Source organism: Panicum virgatum, chromosome 9K, assembly GCF_016808335.1.
Source record: "Panicum virgatum strain AP13 chromosome 9K, P.virgatum_v5, whole genome shotgun sequence".
NCBI classification, from domain to species: Eukaryota; Viridiplantae; Streptophyta; class Magnoliopsida; order Poales; family Poaceae; genus Panicum; species Panicum virgatum.
The window spans coordinates 68,175,214-68,199,670 of NC_053144.1; the positions used below are offsets into that span (position 1 = coordinate 68,175,214).

A 24,457-nucleotide genomic window follows, 5' to 3' on the forward strand; every position below is an offset into this window, starting at 1 on the left:
CCCTGGGGTCCGACTCCATCTCCCCTGTCCAAACGGCCCCGGACCTGCTCCCAGCTCTGGGACGGGTCCAGTGACGCCACGTGTCTCAGAGAAGGGAGCACTCAGCCAAAAACAGTCGGGGGGCCCCGGACCTCCCACGGGGTCCCGAACCCCATATACTATCCGGACCCCTCAGCAGGGAGGAAACAGACACCCCGCCTGGGGGGTCCGGAGCCGCCACGTGTCCGCAGGCGCAGGTACGCGCGCACGGCTGCCAAGCTTCTTCAGGAAGACTTGCCCACCTACCGCATTCAATGCAGGAGACGTTAAGTGCGCTCTGCCACGGCAGAGCCCGAGGAGACTTTAGCCAGGCTGTACTATTGGTCGCACGTTACTAAGGTGCACAGTACAGCCGCTGGCACCACTCACACCACGCGCGTTAGTCTGCCATGCCAGTTAGACACGACAACTCGGCGACGGAGTATCATAACGCCTACGTGGTAGACCCAACAGTCTACGCCGCAACCCACACTACCTCAACGGGCGCCTCGCCGATGGGACAGGAGAAGACCTCCCTCGGTCAGAGAGTCTACAAGACGATGAAGTGTATCCGGCAAGAGATTCTCCATCACTGTAGCTCCATTAGTGTCTATTTAGTATAGTATACATCCTTGTTAGACCCACCTGTCGGGGTCCAACACCTGTGTACGCGCCCTCCTTGCTCTATAAAAAGGGAGACGCCCGTTAGAGAAGGACTCAGGTCCAGAAGAGGACTGGAAGGCAGAGGATAGACTCATCCACCGACACAAGAGCAATACTACTCTCAAGTGGACGTAGGGTATTACGCTCCGGCAGCCTGAACCACTCTAAAATCCTCGAGTGTTCATGTGTTCTTGCTGGAGGGGTAGATCTATCGAATAGCTTGCACTTTCCCGAGTATCCACCCTCAGGGATTAGGCGGATGCACTACGCCACCCGGCTGTGGCCCTCCTCTTAGAGCCATAACAAGTATGCTGCTTTTAAGACTAATTACAACACCAACAAGACTGTCTGGTCTATCAGTGAGTTGATCAACTACTGTGTTGAAGAAGAGGAAAGACTTAAAACTGAGAAGATGAAGGATGTTGTCAACATGGTCGGCCACCTCAGCATTTCAGGCACTCCTAAGAATCAACATGAGTCAGGTAGTAGCAAGCAGGGCCAAAGGAAGAATAAGAGGCTTGGGAACAAGAACTATGGGCCCAAGAACAACAACAACAAGTTCAAGCGCCATCAGACCAAGGGCGGAAAGATGTTGTGCTCTTTCTGTGATTCGCCCAAGCATCTTTAGAAAGCCTGTCCTGGATTCAAGGAATGGCTGAAAGAACAAGGTAAGTGTGATATTGTTTCATTCATTGATGAGTTATTCTTAGCGGATTTTTCTCCTAATACTTGGTGGATTGACTCAGGTGCCACTGTGCACATCTCTAATTCATTACAGGCATTCCGTTCGATCCGAACTATAAGAAGGGGGAGTGAAGCCTAAGAGTGGCCGATGGGACTCCAGTTGAGGTTGAAGGCGTTGGAAGCTTCCACTTAGAGTTGCCGGGCGGCTTCCAGCTTAATTTAGATGATGTCATTTATGCTCCTAGTTTAAAGAGAAACTTAATTTCTGTTTCAGCATTAGATGATTCGGGTCATTATTGTGGTTTTGGAAACAATCAGTGTGTGATAAAGTTTAATTCAATAAATGTGGATCTTGCTGTCAGGCAAGGCAAACTCTATATGCTCTCTCTCGATAATGATTCTGTAATGAATTTTGGTAATGTTTCGCATAAGCGCAAGCGATTTAATGAGACATCTTTGAAACTGTGGCATTGTCATTTAGGCCACATTTCGAGGGGGATAATGGAACGTCTCATTAAAGATGAAATACTTGATAAGTTAGACTTCTCCGATTCAGACCGCTGCATTGACTGCATTAAGGGAAAATATGCTAAGACTATTAAGAAAGGTGCTACTAGAAGTTCGGGCGTGTAAGAATTAATTCACACAGATATCTGTGGTCCGCTCTCAGTGACATCAGTAGATGGTTATGATTCTTTTATAACGTTTACTGATGATTATTCTCGTTATGGACACATCTACCCCATTCGTAAGCGTTCAGATGCGCTAGAAATTTTTAAGGTCTATAAACAAGAAGTTGAGAAATAGCACAACACTTCCATTAAAATTGTGAGGTCAGATTGGGGTGGAGAATATTATGGCAAGCTTGGACAATATGGTCAGATTAAAGGACCATTTGCCAAGTATTTAGAAGAAAATGGCATAAGAGCACAATACTCCATGCCGGGAGAACCACAGCAAAATGGAGTTGCTGAACGTCGCAACCGTACACTAATGGATATGGTACGGAGCATGCTCAGTTATTCTAGCTTGCCTGTGGAGCTATGGATGGAAGCATTAAAGACAACAGCTCATATACTTAACCGGGTTCCATCTAAGTCAGTTCCCAAGACACCATTTGAATTATGGACTGGGAGGAAACCGTCTCTGAATTATCTAAAGGTATGGGACTGTTCTGCTGAGGCTAAGTTATTTGATCCATATCATAAAAAATTAAATTCTAAGACTGTGAGCTGCCACTTTATTAGTTATCCTGATAAGTCTAAAGGGTACCGATTCTACTGTCCTGGTCGCTCCACTAAGTTCGTTGAGACCAGACATACTGAGTTTTTAGAAGATTTGAGAATTAATGAAGAATTTCCAAAGAGGGATATCAGTCTCGAAGAACTGCGGGTTGAGCTTCCCGATCCAATAGTTCCATAGCCTACGATGGTATATCAGTTTGTACCACCAGTTATTCCTCAGATGAGCAGCACAGTGGCAGCTGCGGGGGAGCACGTGCCACCTCCAGAGGTGCAGGCGCCACCTCCAGAGGCTCAGGCGCCACCTCCAGAGGTGCTGGCGCCAGTCGCGCCAGTAGTGTAGTCTCAACCCGCTCCTCAGCCAGTTGAACAACAACCATTAAGAAGGTCAACTCGGCCAAGGAAATCAGCTCTTCCTGACTGTTATGAGACATATTTAAGTGAGGATTTGTATGATGTTGGGAAGATTAATGACCCTGCCACATTCAGAGAGGCAGTTGAAGGTGAGAATTCCACTAAATGGATAGAAGCCATGGAAGAGGAACTAAAATCTATGAGTTCTAATCAGGTCTGGGATTTAATAGAAATTCCTGATGAAGTCAAAACAGTAGGCTGTAAGTGGGTCTACAAGACCAAATGTGATTCCAAAGGGAAGATCGAAAGATTCAAGGCAAGGCTCGTAGCTAAAGGGTTTACACAGAAGGAAGGGATCCATTATAACGAAACCTTCTCTCCTGTGTCTACCAAAGATTCATTCAGAGTCGTCATGGCACTTGTAGCCTATTTCGATATGGAGTTACATCAGATGGATGTTAAGACTGCGTTCCTAAATGGAGACTTAGATGAGACAATTTATATGGCGCAACCGGAAGGTTTTGTCATTAAAGGTAAAGAACATATGGGATGTAGATTAAAGAAATCTATTTATGGACTTAAGCAAGTGTCCAGACAGTGGAACCTCAAATTCGATGAAGTTATTAAGAAATTCGGATTTGTGGAAAATGATGCAGATAAATGCATCTACATTAAAGCCAAGGGTGGAAGACTAATAATTCTAGTACTGTATGTGGATGACATACTGTTAGCTTGCAACGATAAGAATATGTTGCATGAGACTAAGAATTTTCTCTCATCTCATTTTGATATGAAGGATCTTGGTGAGGTCTCGTATGTACTTGCCATTGAGATACACCGAGACAGAGCCCAAGGCGTACTAGGATTATCTCAGAAAGCTTATATTGAGAAAATGCTTAAGAGATATAATTTTGATACGTGCGACATGTCACCTGTTCCGTTATAGAAGGGCGATAAGCTAAATGGAAGTCAATGCCCCAAGAATGATTTTGAAAGAAGTAAGATGAATAATATTTCATATGCATCAGCTGTAGGAAGCTTGATGTATGCGCAGGTCTGTACGCGTCCAGACTTGTCATTTACAGCCGGAGTACTTAGCAGATATCAGTCTAATCCAGGATGGGCTCACTGGGTAGGTGTTAAGAAGGCATTAAGATATTGCCAAGGCACAAAACATTATATGTTAATGTATAAGAGATCAAATAACCTTGAGGTTGAATGTTACACTGATGCTGACTTTGCCGGTGATGAAGATGACAGGAAGTCTACTTCCGGTTATATTTATACACTAGCAAGGGGAGCGATATCATGGAGAAGTGGTAAGCAAGGTGTAACGGCTGTATCTACAATGCAAGCTGAATTTGTGTCATGTTATGATGCCACGGGACATGCATTGTGGCTTAAGAACTTTATACCGGCATTAAGACTTGTTGATAGTATCTCGAGACCTATCACAATGTATTGCGACAATCAGTCTGCAGTTTTCTTTTGCGCAAATGATAAACTAAGTGGTGCTTCTAAGCACATAGATCTTAAGTATCGTGTCGTGAAAGATAGAAACCGGGACAATACACTTAAAATTAAGCATATAAGTACTAAAGAAAATATTGCGGATCCGCTCATAAAAGATCTACCACCAATCCTTTTTCAGAAACATGTCCTAGGCATGGGTCTGGTGAGTAGCCTGGATCAAGTCCTGGTTCAGGGCCATTAAAATTTCCTCAATTAAGAGTAAGAGTTCTGACAAGGTTTCTCAGTGAGGCTATGGATAATATTGTCCCAGTATACCGCTGTGCTGCTAATGACGCATTGGTCTGGTACTTGCTGATTTACTAAGGATGAACGTTAGTTTAGTTTAAGTTAGTGACTGAATAGTCGTTAGTTTAAGTTTAATTTGTTGACCTTCGGTCAAGGAGGAGAATGTTGGATTTGTTAGTTTGACCTCGGTCAACCCTTAACTAACGCAATCAGAGGGGATATCCATTCCCCAGATCTCGGACTCGGGAAACAAATCCCGAGTCCGGTTTTGCCGTGATCGGGAGGCAAAACCCTAAGCCCATTGGGCTCGGCCCCGGGCCTACAGCGTGACTATAAGTAGATGGTCAACCTCATAGGTTTTCCTCATCCCAAATCTCGTGATTCTCACGTAATCCACCCTAACCGATCGCTAAGCGCGCTGGAAGGCTCGAGTCCCACGTCTGGGGCAGTGCCGGTGGCGACCTGAAGGCCGCCGCTACCCCGAGAGAGAGGTCGCTCAAGGAACGACTACGCTCCCCGACTCCGCCCTCGTCGTCGACCACATCACTACTGCACCGACGACCATGGACACCACGGCCGCCGGTAAATGATCGAGTCCTCATGTTAATCCGCATTAGTGAACTCAATATGATCTACTGTGTAGACTAAATGATCCTGCTAAGTCTGTTCTAAGTAATGCTTTACTAACACTACCAAGAGGAGGCGGAGACATCGATCGACCTGCCGGATTATTTCATCCTTGTCGTGCCGATCACAACCACCGTAGATCGATGCTGATGCTGATGGCAACTACCGCGGCAGCAGGGCTTGGACGCCGCTGGCCAACTCCAACCACGGCAGTTCTGAGCAGTGGGCAGCACCGCTCGGTGTTTTATTTGGTCTCTCTGCAATTCCTACCGGACACCATTCACCAGTCACTCAGACAGTAGCCTTGGTTGCCTTGCTGATACCATGATATCTTTACCACGGCGCGAGGCCGTGTCGGCGTCCCGTGAGACTGGTCCACAGGGGCACTGCCGCAGACCAGTAGACGCGCGCGGTGGCGACCGTGGTGGGGGCGGCTGGGCAAGAGCGACGGGCCGCTAATGGGGCGCGGCGTCTCTATAAATGCAGGTCCCCGCCGGGAGCAGCCACCGCGCGCGCTGGGCGTTAAGGCCGGAGCCGAGTGACACTGACACTGTGGGAGAGTAGAGTGACCGTCACCGTCCGTCCCCGAGCAGCTAGCCTAGCTACCGATGGCCGGCGCAGGGAGCCCGGCCATGGAGAAGGGCGACCTGCGTGGAGCGGCGGCGGCGGAGTACGCGCAGGACGGGTCCGTGGACCTGCGCGGCAACCCCGTGCTCCGCTCCAAGCGCGGCGGCTGGACGGCCTGCTCCTTCATCGTCGGTGCGTGTGCTAGATGCTACGCTACGCCGCAGATCTCTACCTCACCTTGGAGTTGTTTCGCCGGAGACTGATGCATGTGCAGTGTACGAGCTGTTCGAGCGGATGGCGTACTACGGGATCGCGTCCAACCTCATCATCTACCTGACGGAGAAGCTCCACCAGGGCACCGTGGAGGCCTCCAACAACGTCACCAACTGGTCCGGCACCGTCTTCCTCACGCCGCTGCTCGGCGCCTACGTCGCCGACGCGTACCTCGGCAGGTACTGGACCTTCGTCATCGGCTCCGCCATATACTTCATGGTACTCCTGCTCCTCCTGATGATGAACTCCTTATTAATTGTTCAGACAAGCATACATATGGATCATGTGTTGTTGGTGGAACAGAGTTTTGACTGAAATGAAGACCAAACACCTCAATCAATGGTCACAGCACGCGTGCCTGGTCATTGTACTAATTAATATGTTCTCTTTGGATAGTCGAGAGAATTCAATTAGTTGATTATTGGCGGCGGCGGCAGCAGCGAAACCATCGCCATTCAGCTAGGCTGGCCTGTATACTTCCTCTATCATAAGTTAAGAATTAGTTAATAATAGTAACCAAACAGAGCTATCCACAGATGGATCGACAATGCTTTCTCCTTGTTTCCTCGTCCAACAGCTACTAGGATAGGAATGTAGCGCCGTAGATCTTGACTGGTATAGATTCAGGTCGGCCAGACCTGAACTTGTTTTGTTCTTTCCTGGGTTCGGATCAGATTTCAGATGAGCCTCGTATCGTATGGGCGTAGATGTCATCTATAGCCTTTGACTGGTGATGACCACCCATTTCCTGATAAGTTCAGAGAATGGTGATGACCACCCATTTCCTGATAAGTTCAGAGAATGGTGATGACCACCCATTTCCTGATAAGTTCAGTCTTCAGTGATTAACAGAGCACCATGTAAGTGTAACCCTACTTCACTAGTAAATTGATCTTTGATTGTACGGCGCTTAGAGAGTATGCAGACATTTCCACGGACGGTGTGTCCTGCTTTGCAGCTACAGTGATTCGGTGCTGCTGCAGATGGACTGAGCCAGTGTCAGTATGGTGCGGCAACCGTCGTTGAGCTGTGAGTGTGAAATGTTAAGGTGTCGTTTGGTTTTTAAGTTGTTGTCACATCGAATATTCGGATGTCAATTTGTAAGTTCAAATGCCAATTTAATATAAAACTAATTGCATAAGTTGCAAGTAGGGCTCTAGACGAATCTATTAAGTATAGTTAATACATGATTAGCGGATGGTTACTGTAGCAATTATTAGTCAAATTATGAACTAATTAGACTTAATAGATTCGTCTCGTGATTAAGTCACGACTTATCAAATTAGTTTTGTATTAAGTGTATGTTTAGTACTTCTAATTGGTGTGTAAACATGCGATGTGACAGAATTTAAACACCAATTAGGAGCATTAAATATAGACTTATTATAAAATTAATTTTATAAGTTGTGACTTAATCACGAGACAAATCTATTAAGCCTAAATAGTCCATAATTTAACCACTAAATGCTACAGTAATCCTTCGCTAATTATGCATTAATTATACTTAATATATTCATCTAGAGCCCTAATTGCAACTTATGAGATTAATTTTATATTAAATTGGCATCCGAGAATTAGAATTGACATCAAACATTTGATGCGAAAACTACTTAAAAAAACGAACGAGCTCTTAAGCTGTTCTTGTCTCCAGAGTCAATGCACGAGCGACCCTGGCCCCCTTTTGTCACGTCACCGTGCTTTCTGAATTGCTGTGGCAGCATCGGTAGCGTCAGGGTCGTTTGGAATTTTCGTAGTATGTACTGAGATCTGCCAAGATGCATGCCAAGGGCACCATCAGGAGGGGAGTTATCTTGTTGCTATCAACTTAAGTCCAACCTAAATACCTTTAAGTTGAATCATTGTGTACCAATTAATCCATGACAAGGACTGCATTTCCTTAAAATCAAGCTTGGATTGTCTGGTTCTATTTTATATTAGAAAAAATTCAATTTACACTCTTGAACTATTACAAAAGTTCACTTTTTAACCTTCAAAACTACAAAACCCGATAGAAAAGGCCCACGGAGACTCACTCCCACGGACACACTTCAAGATTTATTTGATTGGTGGCTCTTAGCACGAAAACAAATCAGAAAGAAAGAAAGAAAGAAAAGTTTTTTACTCGTTGACAATGCTCGTAGCCTGGTCGATCCGGAAGGAACGAAACCAACACGTCTTCCAAAAGGTGAAGCTGACATCTATTGAACTGGCGGATTTAATTTTGGATGAGGCAAAGTTGTGGTGCTACGCTGGTCTAACACATCTTCTTGAGCTGTTCCCCCAGTTGGAGAATAATGTGGTTGGCTCCGCAGGAGTTCTTTCCTTCTGTCGCGACTTAATTCCTGTGTAATAGCTGCCAAATTCTTTAGGTTTGCGGTGATTGTGGTGTTGTATTGCTACCTTTTCTATTCTCCTCTTAATGAAAAACAAGCGCAAGAGTGGTCGCTAAAAAAACCGGATAGCGAAGGTCATCCAACTATCAAAATCGGGCAAGTCTGTCCCTTAGGATGGTTTCAAAGGTGATTTTTTTATTTTATAAAAATTAAAAATAATCAAATTTAAAAAATCATAAGTAATTCTCTTTAAATTAGAAAATACGAAACTAGTGCCAAAACTTTTCTAAAAATGTAACCTACCCTTTGGCACTGTACTCCTCAATTATTCAGATTCATTTTTTTATATTCCTAGAATTTATTTGATTGCAGTTATGTCTATTTCTTTTGAATAAATAAGGATCAAATAGATCAATAATAGACATGCCACATTTTTAGAAAAAAATTTGGTGCGTGTTTCATATTTTTCTAATTTAAAATGAATTAGTTTTGATTCTTAGATCTAAGTAAATTTATTATTTTTTAAAAAATATAAAATCACCTTTGAAACCACCCTAAGGGCCAAATTTATACAATTTTGATAGTTTGATGATCTTCATTATTCAATTTTGTAGTTAAAGGTTGAAAACTAAATATTTGTGATAGTTTGAATGTGTAAACTGAACTTTTCCTTTATATTATTCTTTCCCTATGCTTGGCCGGGACTGTCTGGCTAGTTCTTTATGAAGCACCGGAATTATTTTTTTAAAGAGGACACACAGGAATCATAATTTTCCATGTTCTTAAAAGCTACCTCGAATAAGCACCAAGAAACAATCTTCCAATTTTTCTTTCAATTTTTTTTACCTGAAATCATCACCTACTGGCACTGCTACTGTCACTAGTGCAATCAAGGAGTTACAAAGTGACGGGACAATGTAATGCAGGGGATGGTGTTGCTGGTGCTGTCGGTCTCCCTGCCGGCGCTGAAACCGCGGCCGTGCCACGCCGGCGTGTGCCCCAAGGCCTCGGCACTGCAGCTCGGGGTCTACTTCGGCGGGCTGTACATCGTGGCCTTGGGCAACGGCGGCACCAAGCCCAACATCTCCACCATTGGCGCCGACCAGTTCGACGAGTTCGACCCGCGGGAGAAGATGCACAAGCTCTCCTTCTTCAACTGGTGGATGTTCACCATCTTCCTCGGCATCCTCTTCTCCTCCACCGTCCTCGTCTACCTCCAGGACAACGTCAGCTGGGCCATCGGGTACGGCATCCCCACGCTGGGCCTCCTGGTCTCCATCGCCGTCTTCCTCGCCGGCACCAAGCTGTACCGCCACAGGTTGCCGCAGGGCAGCGCGTTCACGAGCATGGGCAGGGTGCTCGCCGCCGCGCTCATCAAGTGGAACGTCCCCGTCCCGACCGACGCCAAGGAGCTGCACGAGCTGGACCTCGAGGTGTACACGAGGAAGCGCAGGTTCCGGATGGACTCGACCAACTCCATGAGGTTCCTGAACAAGGCCGCCGTGAAGGACAACAAGGGCGGCGGCGGCGGCGGCTCGCCGGCGAGGTGGAGCCTGTGCACGGTTACCCAGGTGGAGGAGACGAAGCAGATGATCAAGCTGGTGCCCCTCCTCGTGACAATGTTCGTGCCGTGCACGCTGATCGCGCAGACCAACACCCTGTTCGTGAAGCAGGGCGCGACCATGAACCGGCACATGGGGCCGCGCTTCCAGATCCCGCCGGCGAGCCTCGGCGCGTTCGTCACGCTGACCATGCTCATCACCGTCGCGGTGTACGACCGGGTCCTCGTCAGGGCCGTGCGGCGGTACACGAAGAACCCGCGAGGGATCACCATCCTGAAGCGGATGGGCATCGGCCTGTTCCTGCAGGTGGTGACCATGGGGATCGCGTCGGCGGCCGAGAGCCGAAGGCTGGCGTACGCGCGGAGCCATGGCCTGGACAAGACCGGCGGCGAGCTCGGGCTCACCATCTTCGTGCTGCTCCCGCAGTTCGTGCTGATGGGCCTCGCCGACGCGTTCCTGGTGGTGGGCATGATCGAGTTCTTCTACGACCAGGCGCCTGAGAGCATGAAGAGCCTGGGCACGGCCATGTCGCTGACGGCGTACGGCATCGGCAACATCCTCAGCAGCTTCCTGCTGTCCACCGTGACGCGCATCACCGGCGAGCGGGGGAACGCCTGGGTCACCAACAACCTCAACGCCTCCAACCTCGACTACTACTACGCCTTCCTCACCGTGCTCGGCGGCATCAACTTCCTGGCATTCCTCGCGCTCAGCGGCGTGTACAGGTACAAGGGCGAGTCCACGGAGACGATCGACATTGTCATGGGCCTCGAGGCCGAGAAAGCCAAGCTGCAGGCGGAGCCACTGGGTTGAAATAATGAAGCAGGAGAAGGGCCCGCCGCCGCCATGATGCGATCCGTCCGCCGTGTTCATGTATAGTACAGTAGTATAGCACTGCCAAAGCATACGGCTTTTGAGGCTCCACTGTTCCACTGTTGTGAAAAAAAATCACAGGATTTCCACAAATAGTTTCCGTATGAACAAATCAGGAAAAAGAATACCAAAAGTTGTGTGCAAAAAATGACTGACAAAGAATATAGAAATTTGGTTCGCTTCCAAAAGTGTACATATTTGGTTCGCTTCCAAGCAATCGATGCTCCAAGAATATGGAAATGTTTTCAGTGGGATACACAGAGTAGTCTCACGAAGCTTTATCCATCATCCATGACACTTTTTTCTGAATATGACGCCGGTGGCCTTTTTGACAGTTGAATAGTATGATTTTTTGACGTGACGGGGTGTGATCATACACCCAACCTTCATCCCTTATCGATCAATGCGGCGCACAAATCTGTGATGGGCACCTGTTATCTACAGCGCGAAGGGCACAAGTGGCACTCGGACAAAGCAAGCAAGAAGTTTCTGTAGTCGACAGCACTAGCACCAGCACTGTAAGCAGCACTAGCACTAGCACCAGCAAAAGACATGTCCGTTCGCTGGGCTGGAGCTGGTAATTGGAATTGTGTAAGAGAAAAATACTGTTAGATTGGCTGGAGCTGGAGCTGGAGCTAGTGGCTAGAGTAGTGTGAGAGGAAAATACTATTGCCCTGGAGCTAGCTGCCGATCGGAGTGCAAATGAAGTGGCCAGGTCAGTAGTCAAAATGAATAGGCAGCGCCCCCGCCCCCACTGCACCAGCACTGTAAGCAGGCGGACAGTAGCGAAGACAATCACAGCCTTTGCAAGTAGCTCGAGTCGTCTTCAGAGACGACTTTGGTGAGCCTGAGAGGAATACATCGACAGGGACCATGGATAGTACCGCCACTTGCACAAATCTAGTTGATTCCGGATCTGGTGCACCCAAATGCCCCATTACCCCGTGTCTCCATCAAAGATTCGACCTTTCAGTTGCGAAGATGCCCTGAGAAATTCGACTGATTTTGAGCGCAAAGAAAATGACACACAAATACATCCCATAGATTGGGATGCTGTGCAGCAAATACAGCTAGTCGATAGACCGGATGAGATAATTTAGAGATGGACCGCAAATGGCTGTTACACCTCAAAGTCACCTTACCATGCGCAATTGAAAGGAACTTACTGTACATTTGATGCCAAAGCTGTTTGGAGTTCACATGCAGAAGGGAAATATAGATTTTTTTGGCTGGCTTTTAGTTCAAAGCAAGATCCTAACAGCGGATAAGTTGATGGCTAGGCATTGGCCGTGTAATACCATTTGTGCCTTATGTGATCAGGAACAACAGGGGCTCACCTTTGTTTGCACTGCAATTTCACCAAGCAAGCAAGTTTGGCTTCCGGTAAGCAATTGGACGTGAGGCATAATCCAAGTACCTGCTGACCAAGATGAAGGGCTTGAGGATTGGTGGACGAGAAGCTTGGAGATGCTACCTCTAGTTCAGAAACGATCGGTCGCTGCGATTCAACTTTATTCTGCATGGAATATCTGGAAAGAGAGGAACCGAAGGGTCTTCGATCAAAAGTCGTTGCAGCCACCACAAGTTTTTCAACTGATCAGAGAAGTTAATCTTAAAAGGGTAGCTTGTGGCACTCCAGTGGTGTCTTAGCATTGTCTCAATGAGTCGAGGAGATTTCTTTGTTTCTTATAATCACAACTACTTGTATTAACTGTTAACTCTTGATTCCTCCCTTAAATGCATTGGCAATGCTCCTGCCTAGTTTTCAAAGGAAAAAACACCCCATTGAGAATTTCCCCAAAAAGTGTTTGTATGGCGGCATCGGATAGGTATGAAACTCTTAATCCTCTAGAGAAAAAAAAATGAGGATGCAGAATGCCGAAAAGATGCTTAGGTCGTGTTTAGTTCCAGCGCAAAAAAATTTTGCGTTGGAATTTTGCTAATTTGAAGTACTAAATGAAATCTATTTACAAAACTTTTTGCACAGATGGATTGTAAATCGCGAGACAAATCTAAACAAAACTGTAGCATCACTGTTGCAAATCATGGATTAAGTAAGCTCATTAGATTCGTCTCGCGATTTACAGCCCATACATGCAAAAAGTTTTGTAAATAGACTTCATTTAGTACTCCATACATGTGTCGAAACATTCGATGTGACATTTTTTTTGCGTTTACGGGGTTTATGGTGTGGGAACTAAACATGGCCTTATACAGGTTTGAATACTGCCGCTGAAAATAGTAAACGCAAAACATATACAGATGAGTCTCACAAAGGTTTTATACTTCACACAGTAAAGGTCTTGTTCGTGGCTTTCTGAACAAGCCCTTGTTTAATTGCACCTTGTAAAATTTTTGAAATGAAATATTTGCACATTTAAAGTATTAAACATAGACTAATCATAAAATTAATTACAGAACTCATCTGTAAACTACAATACAAATTTATTAAGACTAATTAATCTGGCATCAGCGCATGCTTACTGTAGTTTAACTGTAGCAATTTATTGTCTAATCATGGCTTAATTCGGCTCATTAGATTCGTCTCGTAATTTATAAACAAACTATGTAATTAGTTTTTTATTTCGTACAGATTTAATACTCCATACATGTACCCGCAAGATAGTTTTATTTAGAATTTTGCATATAAAGAAGGCCCAAGTGAGTGGGTCGATTTGTTACATGGCAGTGCCCTCGTACATGTACGCATTAGCGTGACGCACAACTCCAACGTCTTCTGCAGTTGTCAGCCAGCGGGCATGATTGATACTTTGTGTAGACGGCAGCACTACTCATCATTCAACGAATCGTCGATGGATAGTTACCAGTACTGAAAGTAGATCGGTGAAGACTCAAGATATAATCGCAGGCTCTAGTAGTCTGCAGAGACTTTTGGCGAGCAGGCTGTGTCTGTAAGTACTGAAAAGGATACAGCGAGAAGATCGTCGATGCACAGGGATAAGACCTCTGCATTGGCTTTCCAAACTGGCGAACCCGGCTCTTTGGCTCTTTGCCACCATCCAAACGTCCCGTTGACGTATTGGCAGTAAAATCTACACCATGACAGTGAAGCTAACAATGATACCACCTTTGCAATCAATGGATGAGAGCTACTTCTGAAAGCTCAGATGGAAGATGACAATCAACAAGCAATGAGCCATGATCCATGACCATGAACCAATGGAAGGCGCTCGGGCTACCCGAAAATTTCGGGTCGGGTTTTTCGGGTTTTTAAAATTATGGGTTTTGAAATCTCCAACCCGAAATTTGTTCAAAATAAATAAAACTCGACATTTCGGGTACCCGACATTTTGGGTTCGGATTCGGGTTTACCCGAACAACCCGAGATGCAACTAAGAAGGCAGCTAGCGAGTAGCAACACAAATGCAAATCAAGGAGCAGCAGATCCACGAGCAAGCAGCCGGCGTAGCAAGCAAGCAGGATGCAAGCAGCAGGCGTAGTAGCAAGCAAGCACAAAGTAGGATGCAAGCAGCCGGCGTCGCAAGCAGCCTGCAAGCCACCTGAGTACTCAGCCCCGTCGTGGTGTGGTGCCGGCCGCCGCTCCGCAGCTTCGCGTCAGTGTTGCCGCTCACCCATTGGGCTCCTGTTGCGCAAATCCAGTTCCGCAAGCAGCAGGCGAGCGCCAGCGAGCCTGCTAGCGGTCGATTTTTCCGACCGCGTGGCCCGTGCTCCCGGAGCGTGGGTTTAACCAACAGAGTGTATTTTCCATTTCCTTTCTTCACGGGTGAACAAGCACATCAATCCAGTATCAACTTTCTCGGAGTCTCGGTGGGAGTGGGCCAGTAGCTTCGGTGCGGCAACAACAAGTTTCTTTTTCTTGTAACCTTTTTTACCATAATCTTTTATCCAAATAATTTATGCTTAACTTATGAACCTAATTTATTGTTTTAACATTTTTCTTCATAATATTTTATCCAAATATTTTATGCTTAACTTATGTACCTAAATTTTGTTATGGACTTATCGTACAACCAGGGGCGAAGCCAGCTCAAAACGGGACCGTGGTCTTTCCTATCCCACACTGGGGTCTTTGCCTATGAAAACAGTAATAAACAGTGATTTACACTGATTTTTAACAAATTTATCGGGGTCCGCTGACCCCAATGACTGCATGTAGCTCCGCCACTGTGTACAACTTATACACATTTTTTTCGTCACACATTTTATGCACAAATGTTTGCTCTTTTATGCACAACTTGTAAACATAAATTTGGAACAAAAAATATGGTTTTTATAGATATATTACAAAAAATTCATATATAACTTTTTGTTGTATATCTTTTTTTAAATAATTTTTGTTCTTATAGTTTTTATATTGAATGATAAAAAAAATGAGTGTCCACATATGGGATAGTAGTGCGTTGCAGGCCTGCAGCCCGGGGTCCAGACACGCTGCTGCGCCAAGGGCGGGTGTGCGGGGGGCCGGAGGGGTGGGGTTCCCGGTTTAATTAGATTAGTTGTCTAATCTTAAAGGAAAACGACAAAAGAGGAAACGTAGGGCAGTGAAACAGTGGGAAGGTTGTCTAATCATCGCCAGGAGGCGTCCTGGAGGGTGCGCGTGGATTAGAAATTCCCCTCCTGTTGCCGCGGCGGCGCGGCCGCGGGTTATGTTGCCGCTCGCCGCCGGGCTCCGGTTGCGGCGGCCGCATCGTCGTGACGCAGACGTCGCTCGCCACCCCATCACTGCTGCTCCTCGCATGCTCTCCACCCTCTAGCAATTTGTGGGGGCGCGGTCGCACGGAGGCCTCGGAGGCGCCGCCGCCGGGGGTTGAGAGGGATGGGGGATTGGGCATTTGGGCACTGGTCTGGGCGAGGGAGACAGTAAAGAGGATAAGGTTACGTTGGAGGTGGGTAGCCACACAAGGATTGTGCCGTGGTGGGCCAAATTTACTTTTGGGACAGATTTTGGTGGTGGGCATTTCGGATTTTCGGGTATTTCGGATACCGGGGTTTAATACCCGAATTACCCGTAATAATTTCGGGTACCGGAGCTTACTATTTGAAATAGTGATGAGATTTTTCGGGTTCGGGTACGAGTTTCGGGTAATATGCCCAGCCATAGGAACAGTCATACGAAAACCCAGCCGCGTGTGATAACTACAACTGAATCGAGTTGGCGTTGCTGAGGTGGCAGACAGAAGACCTCGTTGTCAGTATCCCTGAAGGGATTGCATGCATGACAAAACCAAGAGCGCCGTGATCACTGGGGCACCTCATTTTCAGCTGAGTACACTCAGTTGAGTACACTAGGTCGTCCCATAGCAGAGTTAGGGAAACGTGCTAATCGAACATGACAGTGAACTCGGTCGAAGCTGAATCCAGCCAACCTGACTGTTGGAGCCCATTAATTTTTTTTTGAAAAATATTGGAGCCCATTATTAACCCAACCAAAACAGACCAAACAGATGATGGGCTGCGGCAGCCTGCAGGGCTGCAGGTGGTGGACTGTTCTTGGACGGCCTTTTCTTCTGGGCTGTCCTGCCGATGAAGCCCATACGACGACGAGTCCGTCCCAAATAACCGGCGCACCCAGCTGTCATGGTCACCTGGAACGGCGGCGCGGCGAGCGGCCACGGCCCTATGCCAACCGCCCGCGAGATCGGCCCCGCGCGCGGTCTCCGCGCCTCCCCCTTTGTGGCGTGCCCCCCGCCTCTCCCTGGGGCCGAGAGAGCCAGCAGCCGCTGCTGCTCGATCGGCGGGGGAAGAGGACATGGGCCGCCTCCAGCACCACCACCGCTCCCGGTCCGCCTCGTCCTTGGCGCGCTCCTCGGAAACCACCGCCACCGAGCTCGACGCGCGCAGCCTAGGATCCGCCGCCGCCGCTGCCGCCGCGGAGTTCGTCGAGTGCCCCTTCGGAGGCGTCGATGGCCTCTCCCGCGCCGAGCTCCGGGAGGCCGCGTACGAGGTGTTCTTCATGTCGTGCCGCGCGGCCGGCGGCAGGGGAGGAGGGCTCAACTATTACCCGGCGGGTGGCGGCGACAGCGGAGGGGACGGGTCGCCGACGATCGGGGCCGGGCCGAGGGGCAGGACGGGCATGAACGTCGTCAGCAGCAGGGTGAAGCGGGCGCTGGGGCTCAAGGCGCGGCGCTCGTCGCAGCCCACCACCGTGCGGAGCAGCATGAGCGCGTCGTCGTCCGCGCCGGGGTCGCCTGGCCGGATGCGCGCGGTGCGGGACCAGGCGCCGGGGTCGCCCGGGAAGCCGAGGCGGCCGATGACCTCGGCCGAGATCATGCGGCAGCAGATGCGGGTCACGGATCAGAGCGACGCCCGCCTGCGGAAGACGCTTATGCGCACCCTCGTCGGCCAGGTCCGTCGTGGCATCATTCCTTGATGCGCGCACTGATGCATGGCATGAATGATTCATTGATGCGCACGTCGCTTTAGATCCATCGCTTTTGGATGGACGACGCTTAGAGCTGATGACGGCCGGGTTAAGGTTGCAGGTGGGGAAGAAGGCCGAGACGATCATCCTGCCGCTTGAGCTTCTCCGGCAGCTGAAGCTCGCCGACTTCACCGACAGCGGCGAGCACCACCAGTGGCAGCGCCGGCAGCTCAAGCTCCTGGAGGAGGGCCTCATCCTCCACCCGTCCCTCCCCCTGGACCGCCTCAACGCCTTCGTGCTCCGCTTCCGAGAGATCATGCAGGCGGCCGACGCCCGCGCCATCGACACCGGCAAGGCCTCGGACACCATGCGCGCCCTCTGCGACGCCGTGCTCGCCCTCGCCTGGCGCTCCGCTCCCGGCGCCGGGCCCCCGGGCGAGGCGTGCCACTGGGCCGACGGCTACCCTCTGAACATGCTCCTCTACGTCTCGCTGCTCCAGGCCATCTTTGACCTCAAGGAGGCGACCGTTGTGCTCGACGAGGTGGACGAGCTCCTCGAGCTCATGACGAGGACGTGGGCGACACTTGCCATAGACAAGGCGCTGCACAACGTGTGCTTCGCCTGGGTTTTGTTCCAGCAGTACGTGGCCACCGGGCAGATCGAGCTGGACCTCGCCGGCGCCGCGCTCACGATGCTCACGGACGTGGCAACCGACGCCAAGCAGCTGGAGAACCATGCTGGCACGGCGTATGCCCGGGTGCTCTCCAGCGTTCTCGGGGCGATACGCGACTGGTCGGAGAAACAGCTGCTTGACTACCATGAGAGGTTCGGCAAGGGCATGGCTGGCACCGGCATTGGTGCCATGGAGAACGCCTTGTCGCTGGCCCTCACCACGAGCAGGATCATCGCGGAGAGTGTGCCGGGCATGGGCATCACTTTGGCAGACTCCGAGCATGATGGCGGCGGCGTAGGGAGCTTTGCTGGCGACCGTGTCGATTACTACGTCAGGTCCTCCATGAGAAGTGCCTTCACCAAGGTGCCCACAATTCCAAATTTCAATTATCTGAGCCTGAATGTTGAGGAATTGCTCTGATGTCTGATCTGATGCAACCTGATCAGATGCTAGAGAGCGAGCTTGGGCAAGGAAACAGCATGATCATCGACCGCGACGACGAGCCCAGCGAGATCCTGGCGCGGCTCGCCAATGACGCCGAGCATCTCGCGCTGGCCGAGCGTGACAACTTCAGCCCCGTGCTGAAGCGGTGGCACCCGTTCCCGGGAGCGGCCGCCGTGGTCACCCTCCACAGCTGCTACGGCGTCGTGCTGAAGCAGTATCTTGGCAAGGCCACCTGCCTGACCAACGAGCTCGTGCACGTGCTGCACGCGGCGGGCAGGCTCGAGAAGGCCCTGGTGCAGATGATGGTGGAGGATGTGGCGGACAGCGATGACGGCGGCAAGTCGGTGGTGAGGGAGGTGGTCCCTTACGACGTCGACGCCCTCGTGCTGCGTTTCCTCAGGACCTGGATCGAAGAGAAGCTCAGGATCGCCAGGGAGTGCCTCCTACGAGCCAAAGACACCGAGGTCTCCCACATTTCCACAAATTTCTCCATGCATGGCTAGTACTCATTGATCGTCACTACAATGTTTGTTTTTTGAAAGAAATCGTCACTGCAATGCTATACCGAAGTCTCACACGAACCTGCCATTGTAGAGCTGGATACCCAAGTCCAAAGGCGAGCCATATGCGCGATCTGCGGTGGAGCTGATGAAGCTGGCCAAGGCGACCGTCGATGAATTCTTCGGTATCCCGGTGACTGCGAGGGACGGCATGGTTCAGGACCTCGCCGACGGCCTGGATGCGATCTTTCAGGAGTACATCTCCTTCCTCGCGTCCTGCGGTACGGCAACCATCGCGACCTGCGCAGAATCACACACTGTGCGGCCACTGTAATATTGACATGCCAATCCTTTGCTTCTGGCTCAACAAACAGGCACCAAGCAGAGCTACCTCCCGTCGCTGCCGCCGCTGACGAGGTGCAACCAGGACTCCAAGATCATCAGGCTCTGGAGGAGGGCGGCGTCGCCGTGCCGAGCCACCGGGACTAGCCCGCGAGGCGGCGGCGTGTACCCCGGCCAGAACGCGTCCATCTCCGGCGGCAACAACCCGCGCCCGTCCACCAGCCGCGGCACGCAGCGCCTGTACATCCGGCTCAACACCCTCCACTACCTGCTCAGCCACATCCACGCGCTCGACAAGTCGCTCTCCTTCTTCTCGCACGGCAGGTGCGGCTCGCCGGCGTCCTCCGCCGCCGCCCGCCACCTCGCGCAGTCCACCCACTTCGAGCACTCCCGAGCCGCGGCTCAGTCGGCGATCGTCCGTGTCGCCGAGGTCGCCGCGTACCGCCTCATCTTCCTGGACTCGCACCACTCCTTCTACGGCGGCCTCTACGTCGGCGCCGTCGCGGACGCCCGCATCCGCCCCGCGCTCCGCACGCTCAAGCAGAACCTGTCGTTCCTTGTCTCCATCCTCGTCGACCGCGCGCAGCCGGTGGCCGTCCGGGAGGTGATGAAGGCCTCGTTCCAGGCATTCCTGATGGTCCTGCTCGCCGGCGGCAGCGAGAGGAGCTTCACGGCGGAGGACCACGCCATCATCGAGGAGGACTTCCGGAGTCTGAAGCGAGCCTTCTGCACGCGTGGCGAGGGCCTCGTGGCCGAAGAGGTGGTGGAGGGCGAGGCCCTGGCAGCGGAAGGCGTCGTCGCGCTAATGGGCCAGACGGCGGAGCAGCTCGTGGACGAGTTCGGCATCGCCGCGTACGAGACCACCGGGGCGGTCTCCGACAGGCAGCAGCTACCGATGCCGCCGACGACCAGGCGGTGGAGCCGCACGGACCCAAACACCATCCTGCGCGTGCTGTGCCACCGCGACGACGAGGTCGCCAGCCACTTCCTGAAGCGCACGTTCCAGCTTCCCAAGAGGCGGTAACTGCTGACCAGGCTCGCTGGATCTTTCTATTCTTGCAGAGGCAGGGCGTGTGTGAATTGCAGACTTCATTTTGCATATTGACATGGGGTGTATGTGTATTACAAGTATTTGAAAACAAATCCGTTTGAATCATTTTCAGTTTGTAGTTTTCATTGCAGGAGTGAAGGTCAAGGGAAGAGAATTTGTCTGAAATTTGGAAAATGAAGTGGTTTCGGTGTTGCAGATGCTGGTACATATCCGAGTAGAAAAATAGGCCCCCCAAAATATCAAACCAGACAACAAATGTAACTCTCCTTACAGGTTACTGTGACTGTGCAAGAAGAGACAGGGGGAAGCAGTTGAGATGGGGGAACGGAAACAGGCAAGCATAGTTCAGAAGGGGGGAGGAACAGGGGCAATTGCAACTCGCCATATTGACAGAAGTCAGAATAATGTTGAAGTAATACATCATATTGACAGTGCCACAAAAGAGCATGCTAGAATATGGATGGCAATGTAATGTTTACAACATATGAAAGAATATAGAATAGACAGACCAAAGAAATGCAACTGGATTCACAATCTCTCTTTCTCTGTATGACTCCCCATCAACATAACAGCTTTTGACACTCTTTCCCCTCCTAGCGGGAGGTGTTCTGTTTACTAGCAATTCACCGTTTCAACCTGCAAAAGTCTGCAGATGTTTACCATCAGAGGATAATACTTTTAGCAAGCATGAAGTAGTACATCAACAGTCAGATTGCTGAGATTGTAAGCTCACCTGGCCAAATCTGGTTCTGGTCCTCATAAACCCCCCTCTTGTCACCGGATCAGCCCCCTTGGCACTGCTGCAGTTCCAGTAAGCCCCCACCGTCCCCAGGATCGGCATGTCATCTGGGCTCGGGCTCGGGGACCTCGACCTCCTCGGCGACGACTTGGCTGATGATATCTTGATGTCCTCCACGGTCAGGGCCCCAAGGATCGGACGATCCTCCCGGCTGATCGGCGAGTAGGACCGAACCGAGTTGCTCTCAGGCGTCCCCGAGGAACCGAGCCATGTGGAGAGGCTGGCGTCCACGGAGGTCTCCTGCTTGCTCGGCGTGCTAGGGGTGTAGCTGTAGTGCGAGAACGCCGGTCTCTCATCCTTCTTCTTTGCCGACACGGCTGGCTCGGCGAGGAGGTCCATCCGGTTCTCCTGCCCAAGCGCGACGTTCTCCTTGTCCGAGGACTTGGCAACGCTGGGCTTGGCTTCCTTCCACTGGGTGAGGTTCTCTACCGAGTTGAGCACCGCGGGGGCCACGCCAGTCGCTGCTACCTGCCCGCCGCTATCCTTGGGCGTCTTGCTGATCGGGAGCAGGAACAGCGACTCGCACGCCTCCTCCTCGCTACGCCCAATGCTGAGGAGACCGTGCTCTTCTTCTTCGTCGTCCATCGCGCACTCATCGAGCCCGTCCTCTTCTTCCTCATCCTCCTCGTCGTCTTCGAATTCATCGTACTCTTCCTCCTCGGCGTCCTCGTACTCGCTGTCATTGTCGCTGTCGGCGCAGTTGCTGTACCTGTGGTTCAAGGGGAAGGCCTCGGACTTGGCGCACTCCGGCGTCAGCATCCAGTCCTTCTCCCTGCTAGCGCTATCCTCCTCCGGATCGGCTCCTTCGCCGTCCTCCTCCGGGATCGCGACCGCCTCGAAGGTGGTGACGTTGGGATCGAACGTCACCTTCTTCTTCACGACGGCCAAGCACATGTCATCCGTGGAATCCCTGAACAAACACAGAAAATAACATGAGACGAATCGCCCATCCCCCAGCGAGGAGATCTCATCCCGTAGATCGAAATTGCAACCATCCACCACGAACCTCAGCTCGAGCAGCGTTGCCAGGAGCGGCGCGGCGGCGGAGACGACCTCCCCATCCAAATCGACCTTCTTCGGCGTAACCCGCGGGGCGGCCTGATCCCATCGCACACAGAACAGATTCGATCAGATGACCCGATCCAACCCTAAAATTCGAACGAACAACAGGGGGGACAAAACACGAAGCGGATCGAGTCATTTTACCCGGGAGCGGCCGTTGGGGGATTGTGCCGGCGACCGCTTGCGGCGGCGGCGGCGCTCCTTGGCACCCCCAAAGCAGCCAAGGAAGCAGCCCATCGGGTTCCGCGGCGACGGCGGGATGCGGCAGAGGAGTGGGAGGGGAGCGGGGCACTGATGATGGCTAGTGATGAGGAGGCGGCATGTCCATTTGGGGGAGGAGCGGAACGGGAAGGGGATGAAGCGCCGCGAGTGGTAACGGTCAAGTTGACCCAGCTGGCAAGTGACCGTTGGAGGGACGGAACTCGAGTTGCGGAGCCTCGCGAGGGCCTCAACCCTCAACCAGGAGGGAATCCGAGGATCGCCAAGAAAACGGGCTTCGTCACATGGGCCTACCTACGTCTATGTGGCCCATGGTCATACGTGGACCACCGAAACACAACTCACCCATTTTATGAGAGCTGGGCTGGCGATTCGTCTAGCAATTTTTTTTCTCGAATACGCGCGTAGCTAATCATTGTATTAAGACGAAGAAGAAATTGATACAGTGCTCGGTTACAACCCAAATGGAAAGGACTCTAGATGAACACAAGCCGGCAAGCCAGCTGAACACAACCCGAAAGATAAACTCCCACGTGAACTACTCACATCCCGCACAACCTAAACGACTGGCTTTAAGCGTAGCCCTCAGTCAATGCTCCATCCCACGGACGGAGAGCTCTTGCTCTTGTTTTTCAACATCGGAAACATGTCCTGCAATGCGTCCACGTGGTGCGGCGAAGGTTCGCGAAATAAATTCTCCACCGCTTGCTCAGCCGAAGCCGCTAAGGGCAGAGGCGCACCAACCTCATCGAGTCGGCGCATCAGGAGCACCGCCCCTCGCTTTGCCAGCTTGACGGCCGAGAGAGGGTCCACGGCTTGGCGATGGCTTCGCCTGAGGCCAAATGCCTCAGATGAAGGCAGCTGAGGAGGCGCGTCGACGAGAACAGGGTCAACTCGACGGCGACGAGAACAAGTGGCGGCGGAATATTCCTGGTAACATTGCTGATGAAGTCCTCCAAGGCCGCGAAATTGCCGTCCTCCGACGCTCCAACCGTGCCGGTTGCCTCCTTAGAAGCCGGCATGTCGGCCAATGGTGGCACCTCAACGGCCGGCGCCACCACAGCTGGCACCACCTCAGTCGCTGGTGGCATCTCCACGGCCGGCACCACCTCAGTCGCTGGTGGCACCTCCATAGGCACCACGGGTGTGGCAGCCCCAGAGTACCCCTGCAGACCACTGGAGCTCTCCTGGGAAACACTCGCCACCGAAGCCCGATCTCGAAGCTCCTGAGATCGGAAGGTGGCCACGAACAGCTCGGGGAAGGCAGGCCCGAGGGTGAAGTCGTCCTCCTCGACGCGAAGCACAGCCATGATCACTGACTTGGCCGCGACCAAAGCAACTACGGTCAAGGCATCGGTGGCGGAGAGCGTGAGGTCGAGGCCACCGTCAGCAGCAGCAGTCTTCCACAACGTCCGATCGTCCGAGAACGGAGGGCGATCACGACCATGCCCAAATCCAGCAGGAGCAACACGACCGTCCAGCTGAGGCTGGCCCGAGCGAGATGGCGAACGACGAGGCCGCAAGCAATCCTTGGCATGGTGTCGAAGGCCGTGGCAGTGCAGGCACCGCGATGGCTGACGACACGAAGCAACCCGATGCTTGAAGGAAAGGCAGTTCAAGCATCGTCCATCGAGCACCTTGGGGAAGCATCGCCGCGGCGGCGCATCCGGCCGAGGAGGCCGCTCCCGATGGTCCCGAGGATGCGCGCGCCGCCTCTCAACTCGTTGCCAACCATCAGGGTCGACACGAGGAGGGCGATGCGTAGTCTGACCCCGAGCACGAGTTGGGGCAGCCCGACCAGCCTTGTGGGGGTGGTCGTGCCGCAGGAGACCGACGACCAGCTCCGTCGTACTGCGCCGGCGGTTGTTGCGCCGAGAACGCTTGTCCGTCCAGGGGGCGGAGATGGCAGCCGGCGGCCCCGTCGACGAGGATGCTTGCGGTGCCCACCCTCACCACGTGGAGGCAGCACCACGATGGAGCGGAGAGTGGGCCTCGGAGCCGGCGCGTCGACCTGCGCCACCGCCGGTGTTGAAGCAGGGGTGGCCGCCCTCAGTTGCCGCAGCAGCATGTC

At 51.6% G+C, this 24,457-nt stretch overlaps 3 protein-coding genes across 4 annotated transcripts; 2 read left to right on the forward strand and 1 right to left on the reverse strand.

The window, feature by feature from the left end:
- Nucleotides 1-5,840: 5,840 nt before the first annotated feature.
- Nucleotides 5,841-11,146, forward strand: LOC120647369 (protein NRT1/ PTR FAMILY 5.2-like). Its single transcript, XM_039924145.1, has 3 exons — nt 5,841-6,104; nt 6,187-6,404; nt 9,445-11,146. Exons 1-3 carry the CDS (start codon nt 5,954-5,956, stop codon nt 10,891-10,893), a joined length of 1,818 nt encoding a protein of 605 aa, XP_039780079.1. The 5' UTR covers nt 5,841-5,953; the 3' UTR covers nt 10,894-11,146.
- A 5,476-nt stretch (nt 11,147-16,622) lies between these two features.
- Nucleotides 16,623-20,823, forward strand: LOC120647371 (protein unc-13 homolog). The gene is made up of 5 exons (XM_039924148.1): nt 16,623-17,281; nt 17,418-18,332; nt 18,416-18,877; nt 19,008-19,194; nt 19,288-20,823. The coding sequence occupies exons 1-5, from the start codon at nt 16,685-16,687 to the stop codon at nt 20,277-20,279; spliced, it is 3,153 nt and encodes a 1,050-aa protein (XP_039780082.1). The 5' UTR covers nt 16,623-16,684; the 3' UTR covers nt 20,280-20,823.
- On the reverse strand, nt 20,693-22,598 carry LOC120647370 (histone H3.v1-like). Of its 2 annotated transcripts, none has more exons than XM_039924147.1 (4): nt 22,312-22,598; nt 22,112-22,203; nt 21,040-22,015; nt 20,693-20,952 (listed from the first exon to the last, which is right to left on the reverse strand). In XM_039924147.1, exons 1-4 carry the CDS (start codon nt 22,402-22,404, stop codon nt 20,938-20,940), a joined length of 1,176 nt encoding a protein of 391 aa, XP_039780081.1. In that variant the 5' UTR covers nt 22,405-22,598; the 3' UTR covers nt 20,693-20,937. The 2 variants fall into 2 exon arrangements, with proteins under 2 accessions (XP_039780081.1, XP_039780080.1); XM_039924146.1 differs by having other exon boundaries at nt 20,709-20,942.
- Nucleotides 22,599-24,457: the final 1,859 nt, after the last annotated feature.

What these genes read in the sequence shown, in the direction of transcription:
- LOC120647370 (XM_039924146.1), bottom strand. Translation starts at nt 22,404, where the DNA reads ATGGGCTGCTTCCTTGGCTGCTTTGGGGGTGCCAAGGAGCGCCGCCGC. An exon ending in CCCCCAACGGCCGCTCCCGG is followed by an intron (nt 22,204 to 22,311) that starts GTAAAATGACTC and finishes CGATGGGATCAG; the next exon opens with GCCGCCCCGCGGGTTACGCC. An exon ending in GCAACGCTGCTCGAGCTGAG is followed by an intron (nt 22,016 to 22,111) that starts GTTCGTGGTGGA and finishes GTGTTTGTTCAG; the next exon opens with GGATTCCACGGATGACATGT.
- LOC120647369 (XM_039924145.1), top strand. Translation starts at nt 5,954, where the DNA reads ATGGCCGGCGCAGGGAGCCCGGCCATGGAGAAGGGCGACCTGCGTGGA. An exon ending in GGCCTGCTCCTTCATCGTCG is followed by an intron (nt 6,105 to 6,186) that starts GTGCGTGTGCTA and finishes ATGCATGTGCAG; the next exon opens with TGTACGAGCTGTTCGAGCGG. An exon ending in GCTCCGCCATATACTTCATG is followed by an intron (nt 6,405 to 9,444) that starts GTACTCCTGCTC and finishes AATGTAATGCAG; the next exon opens with GGGATGGTGTTGCTGGTGCT.
- LOC120647371 (XM_039924148.1), top strand. Translation starts at nt 16,685, where the DNA reads ATGGGCCGCCTCCAGCACCACCACCGCTCCCGGTCCGCCTCGTCCTTG. An exon ending in TACGAGCCAAAGACACCGAG is followed by an intron (nt 18,878 to 19,007) that starts GTCTCCCACATT and finishes CTGCCATTGTAG; the next exon opens with AGCTGGATACCCAAGTCCAA. An exon ending in CTCCTTCCTCGCGTCCTGCG is followed by an intron (nt 19,195 to 19,287) that starts GTACGGCAACCA and finishes CTCAACAAACAG; the next exon opens with GCACCAAGCAGAGCTACCTC.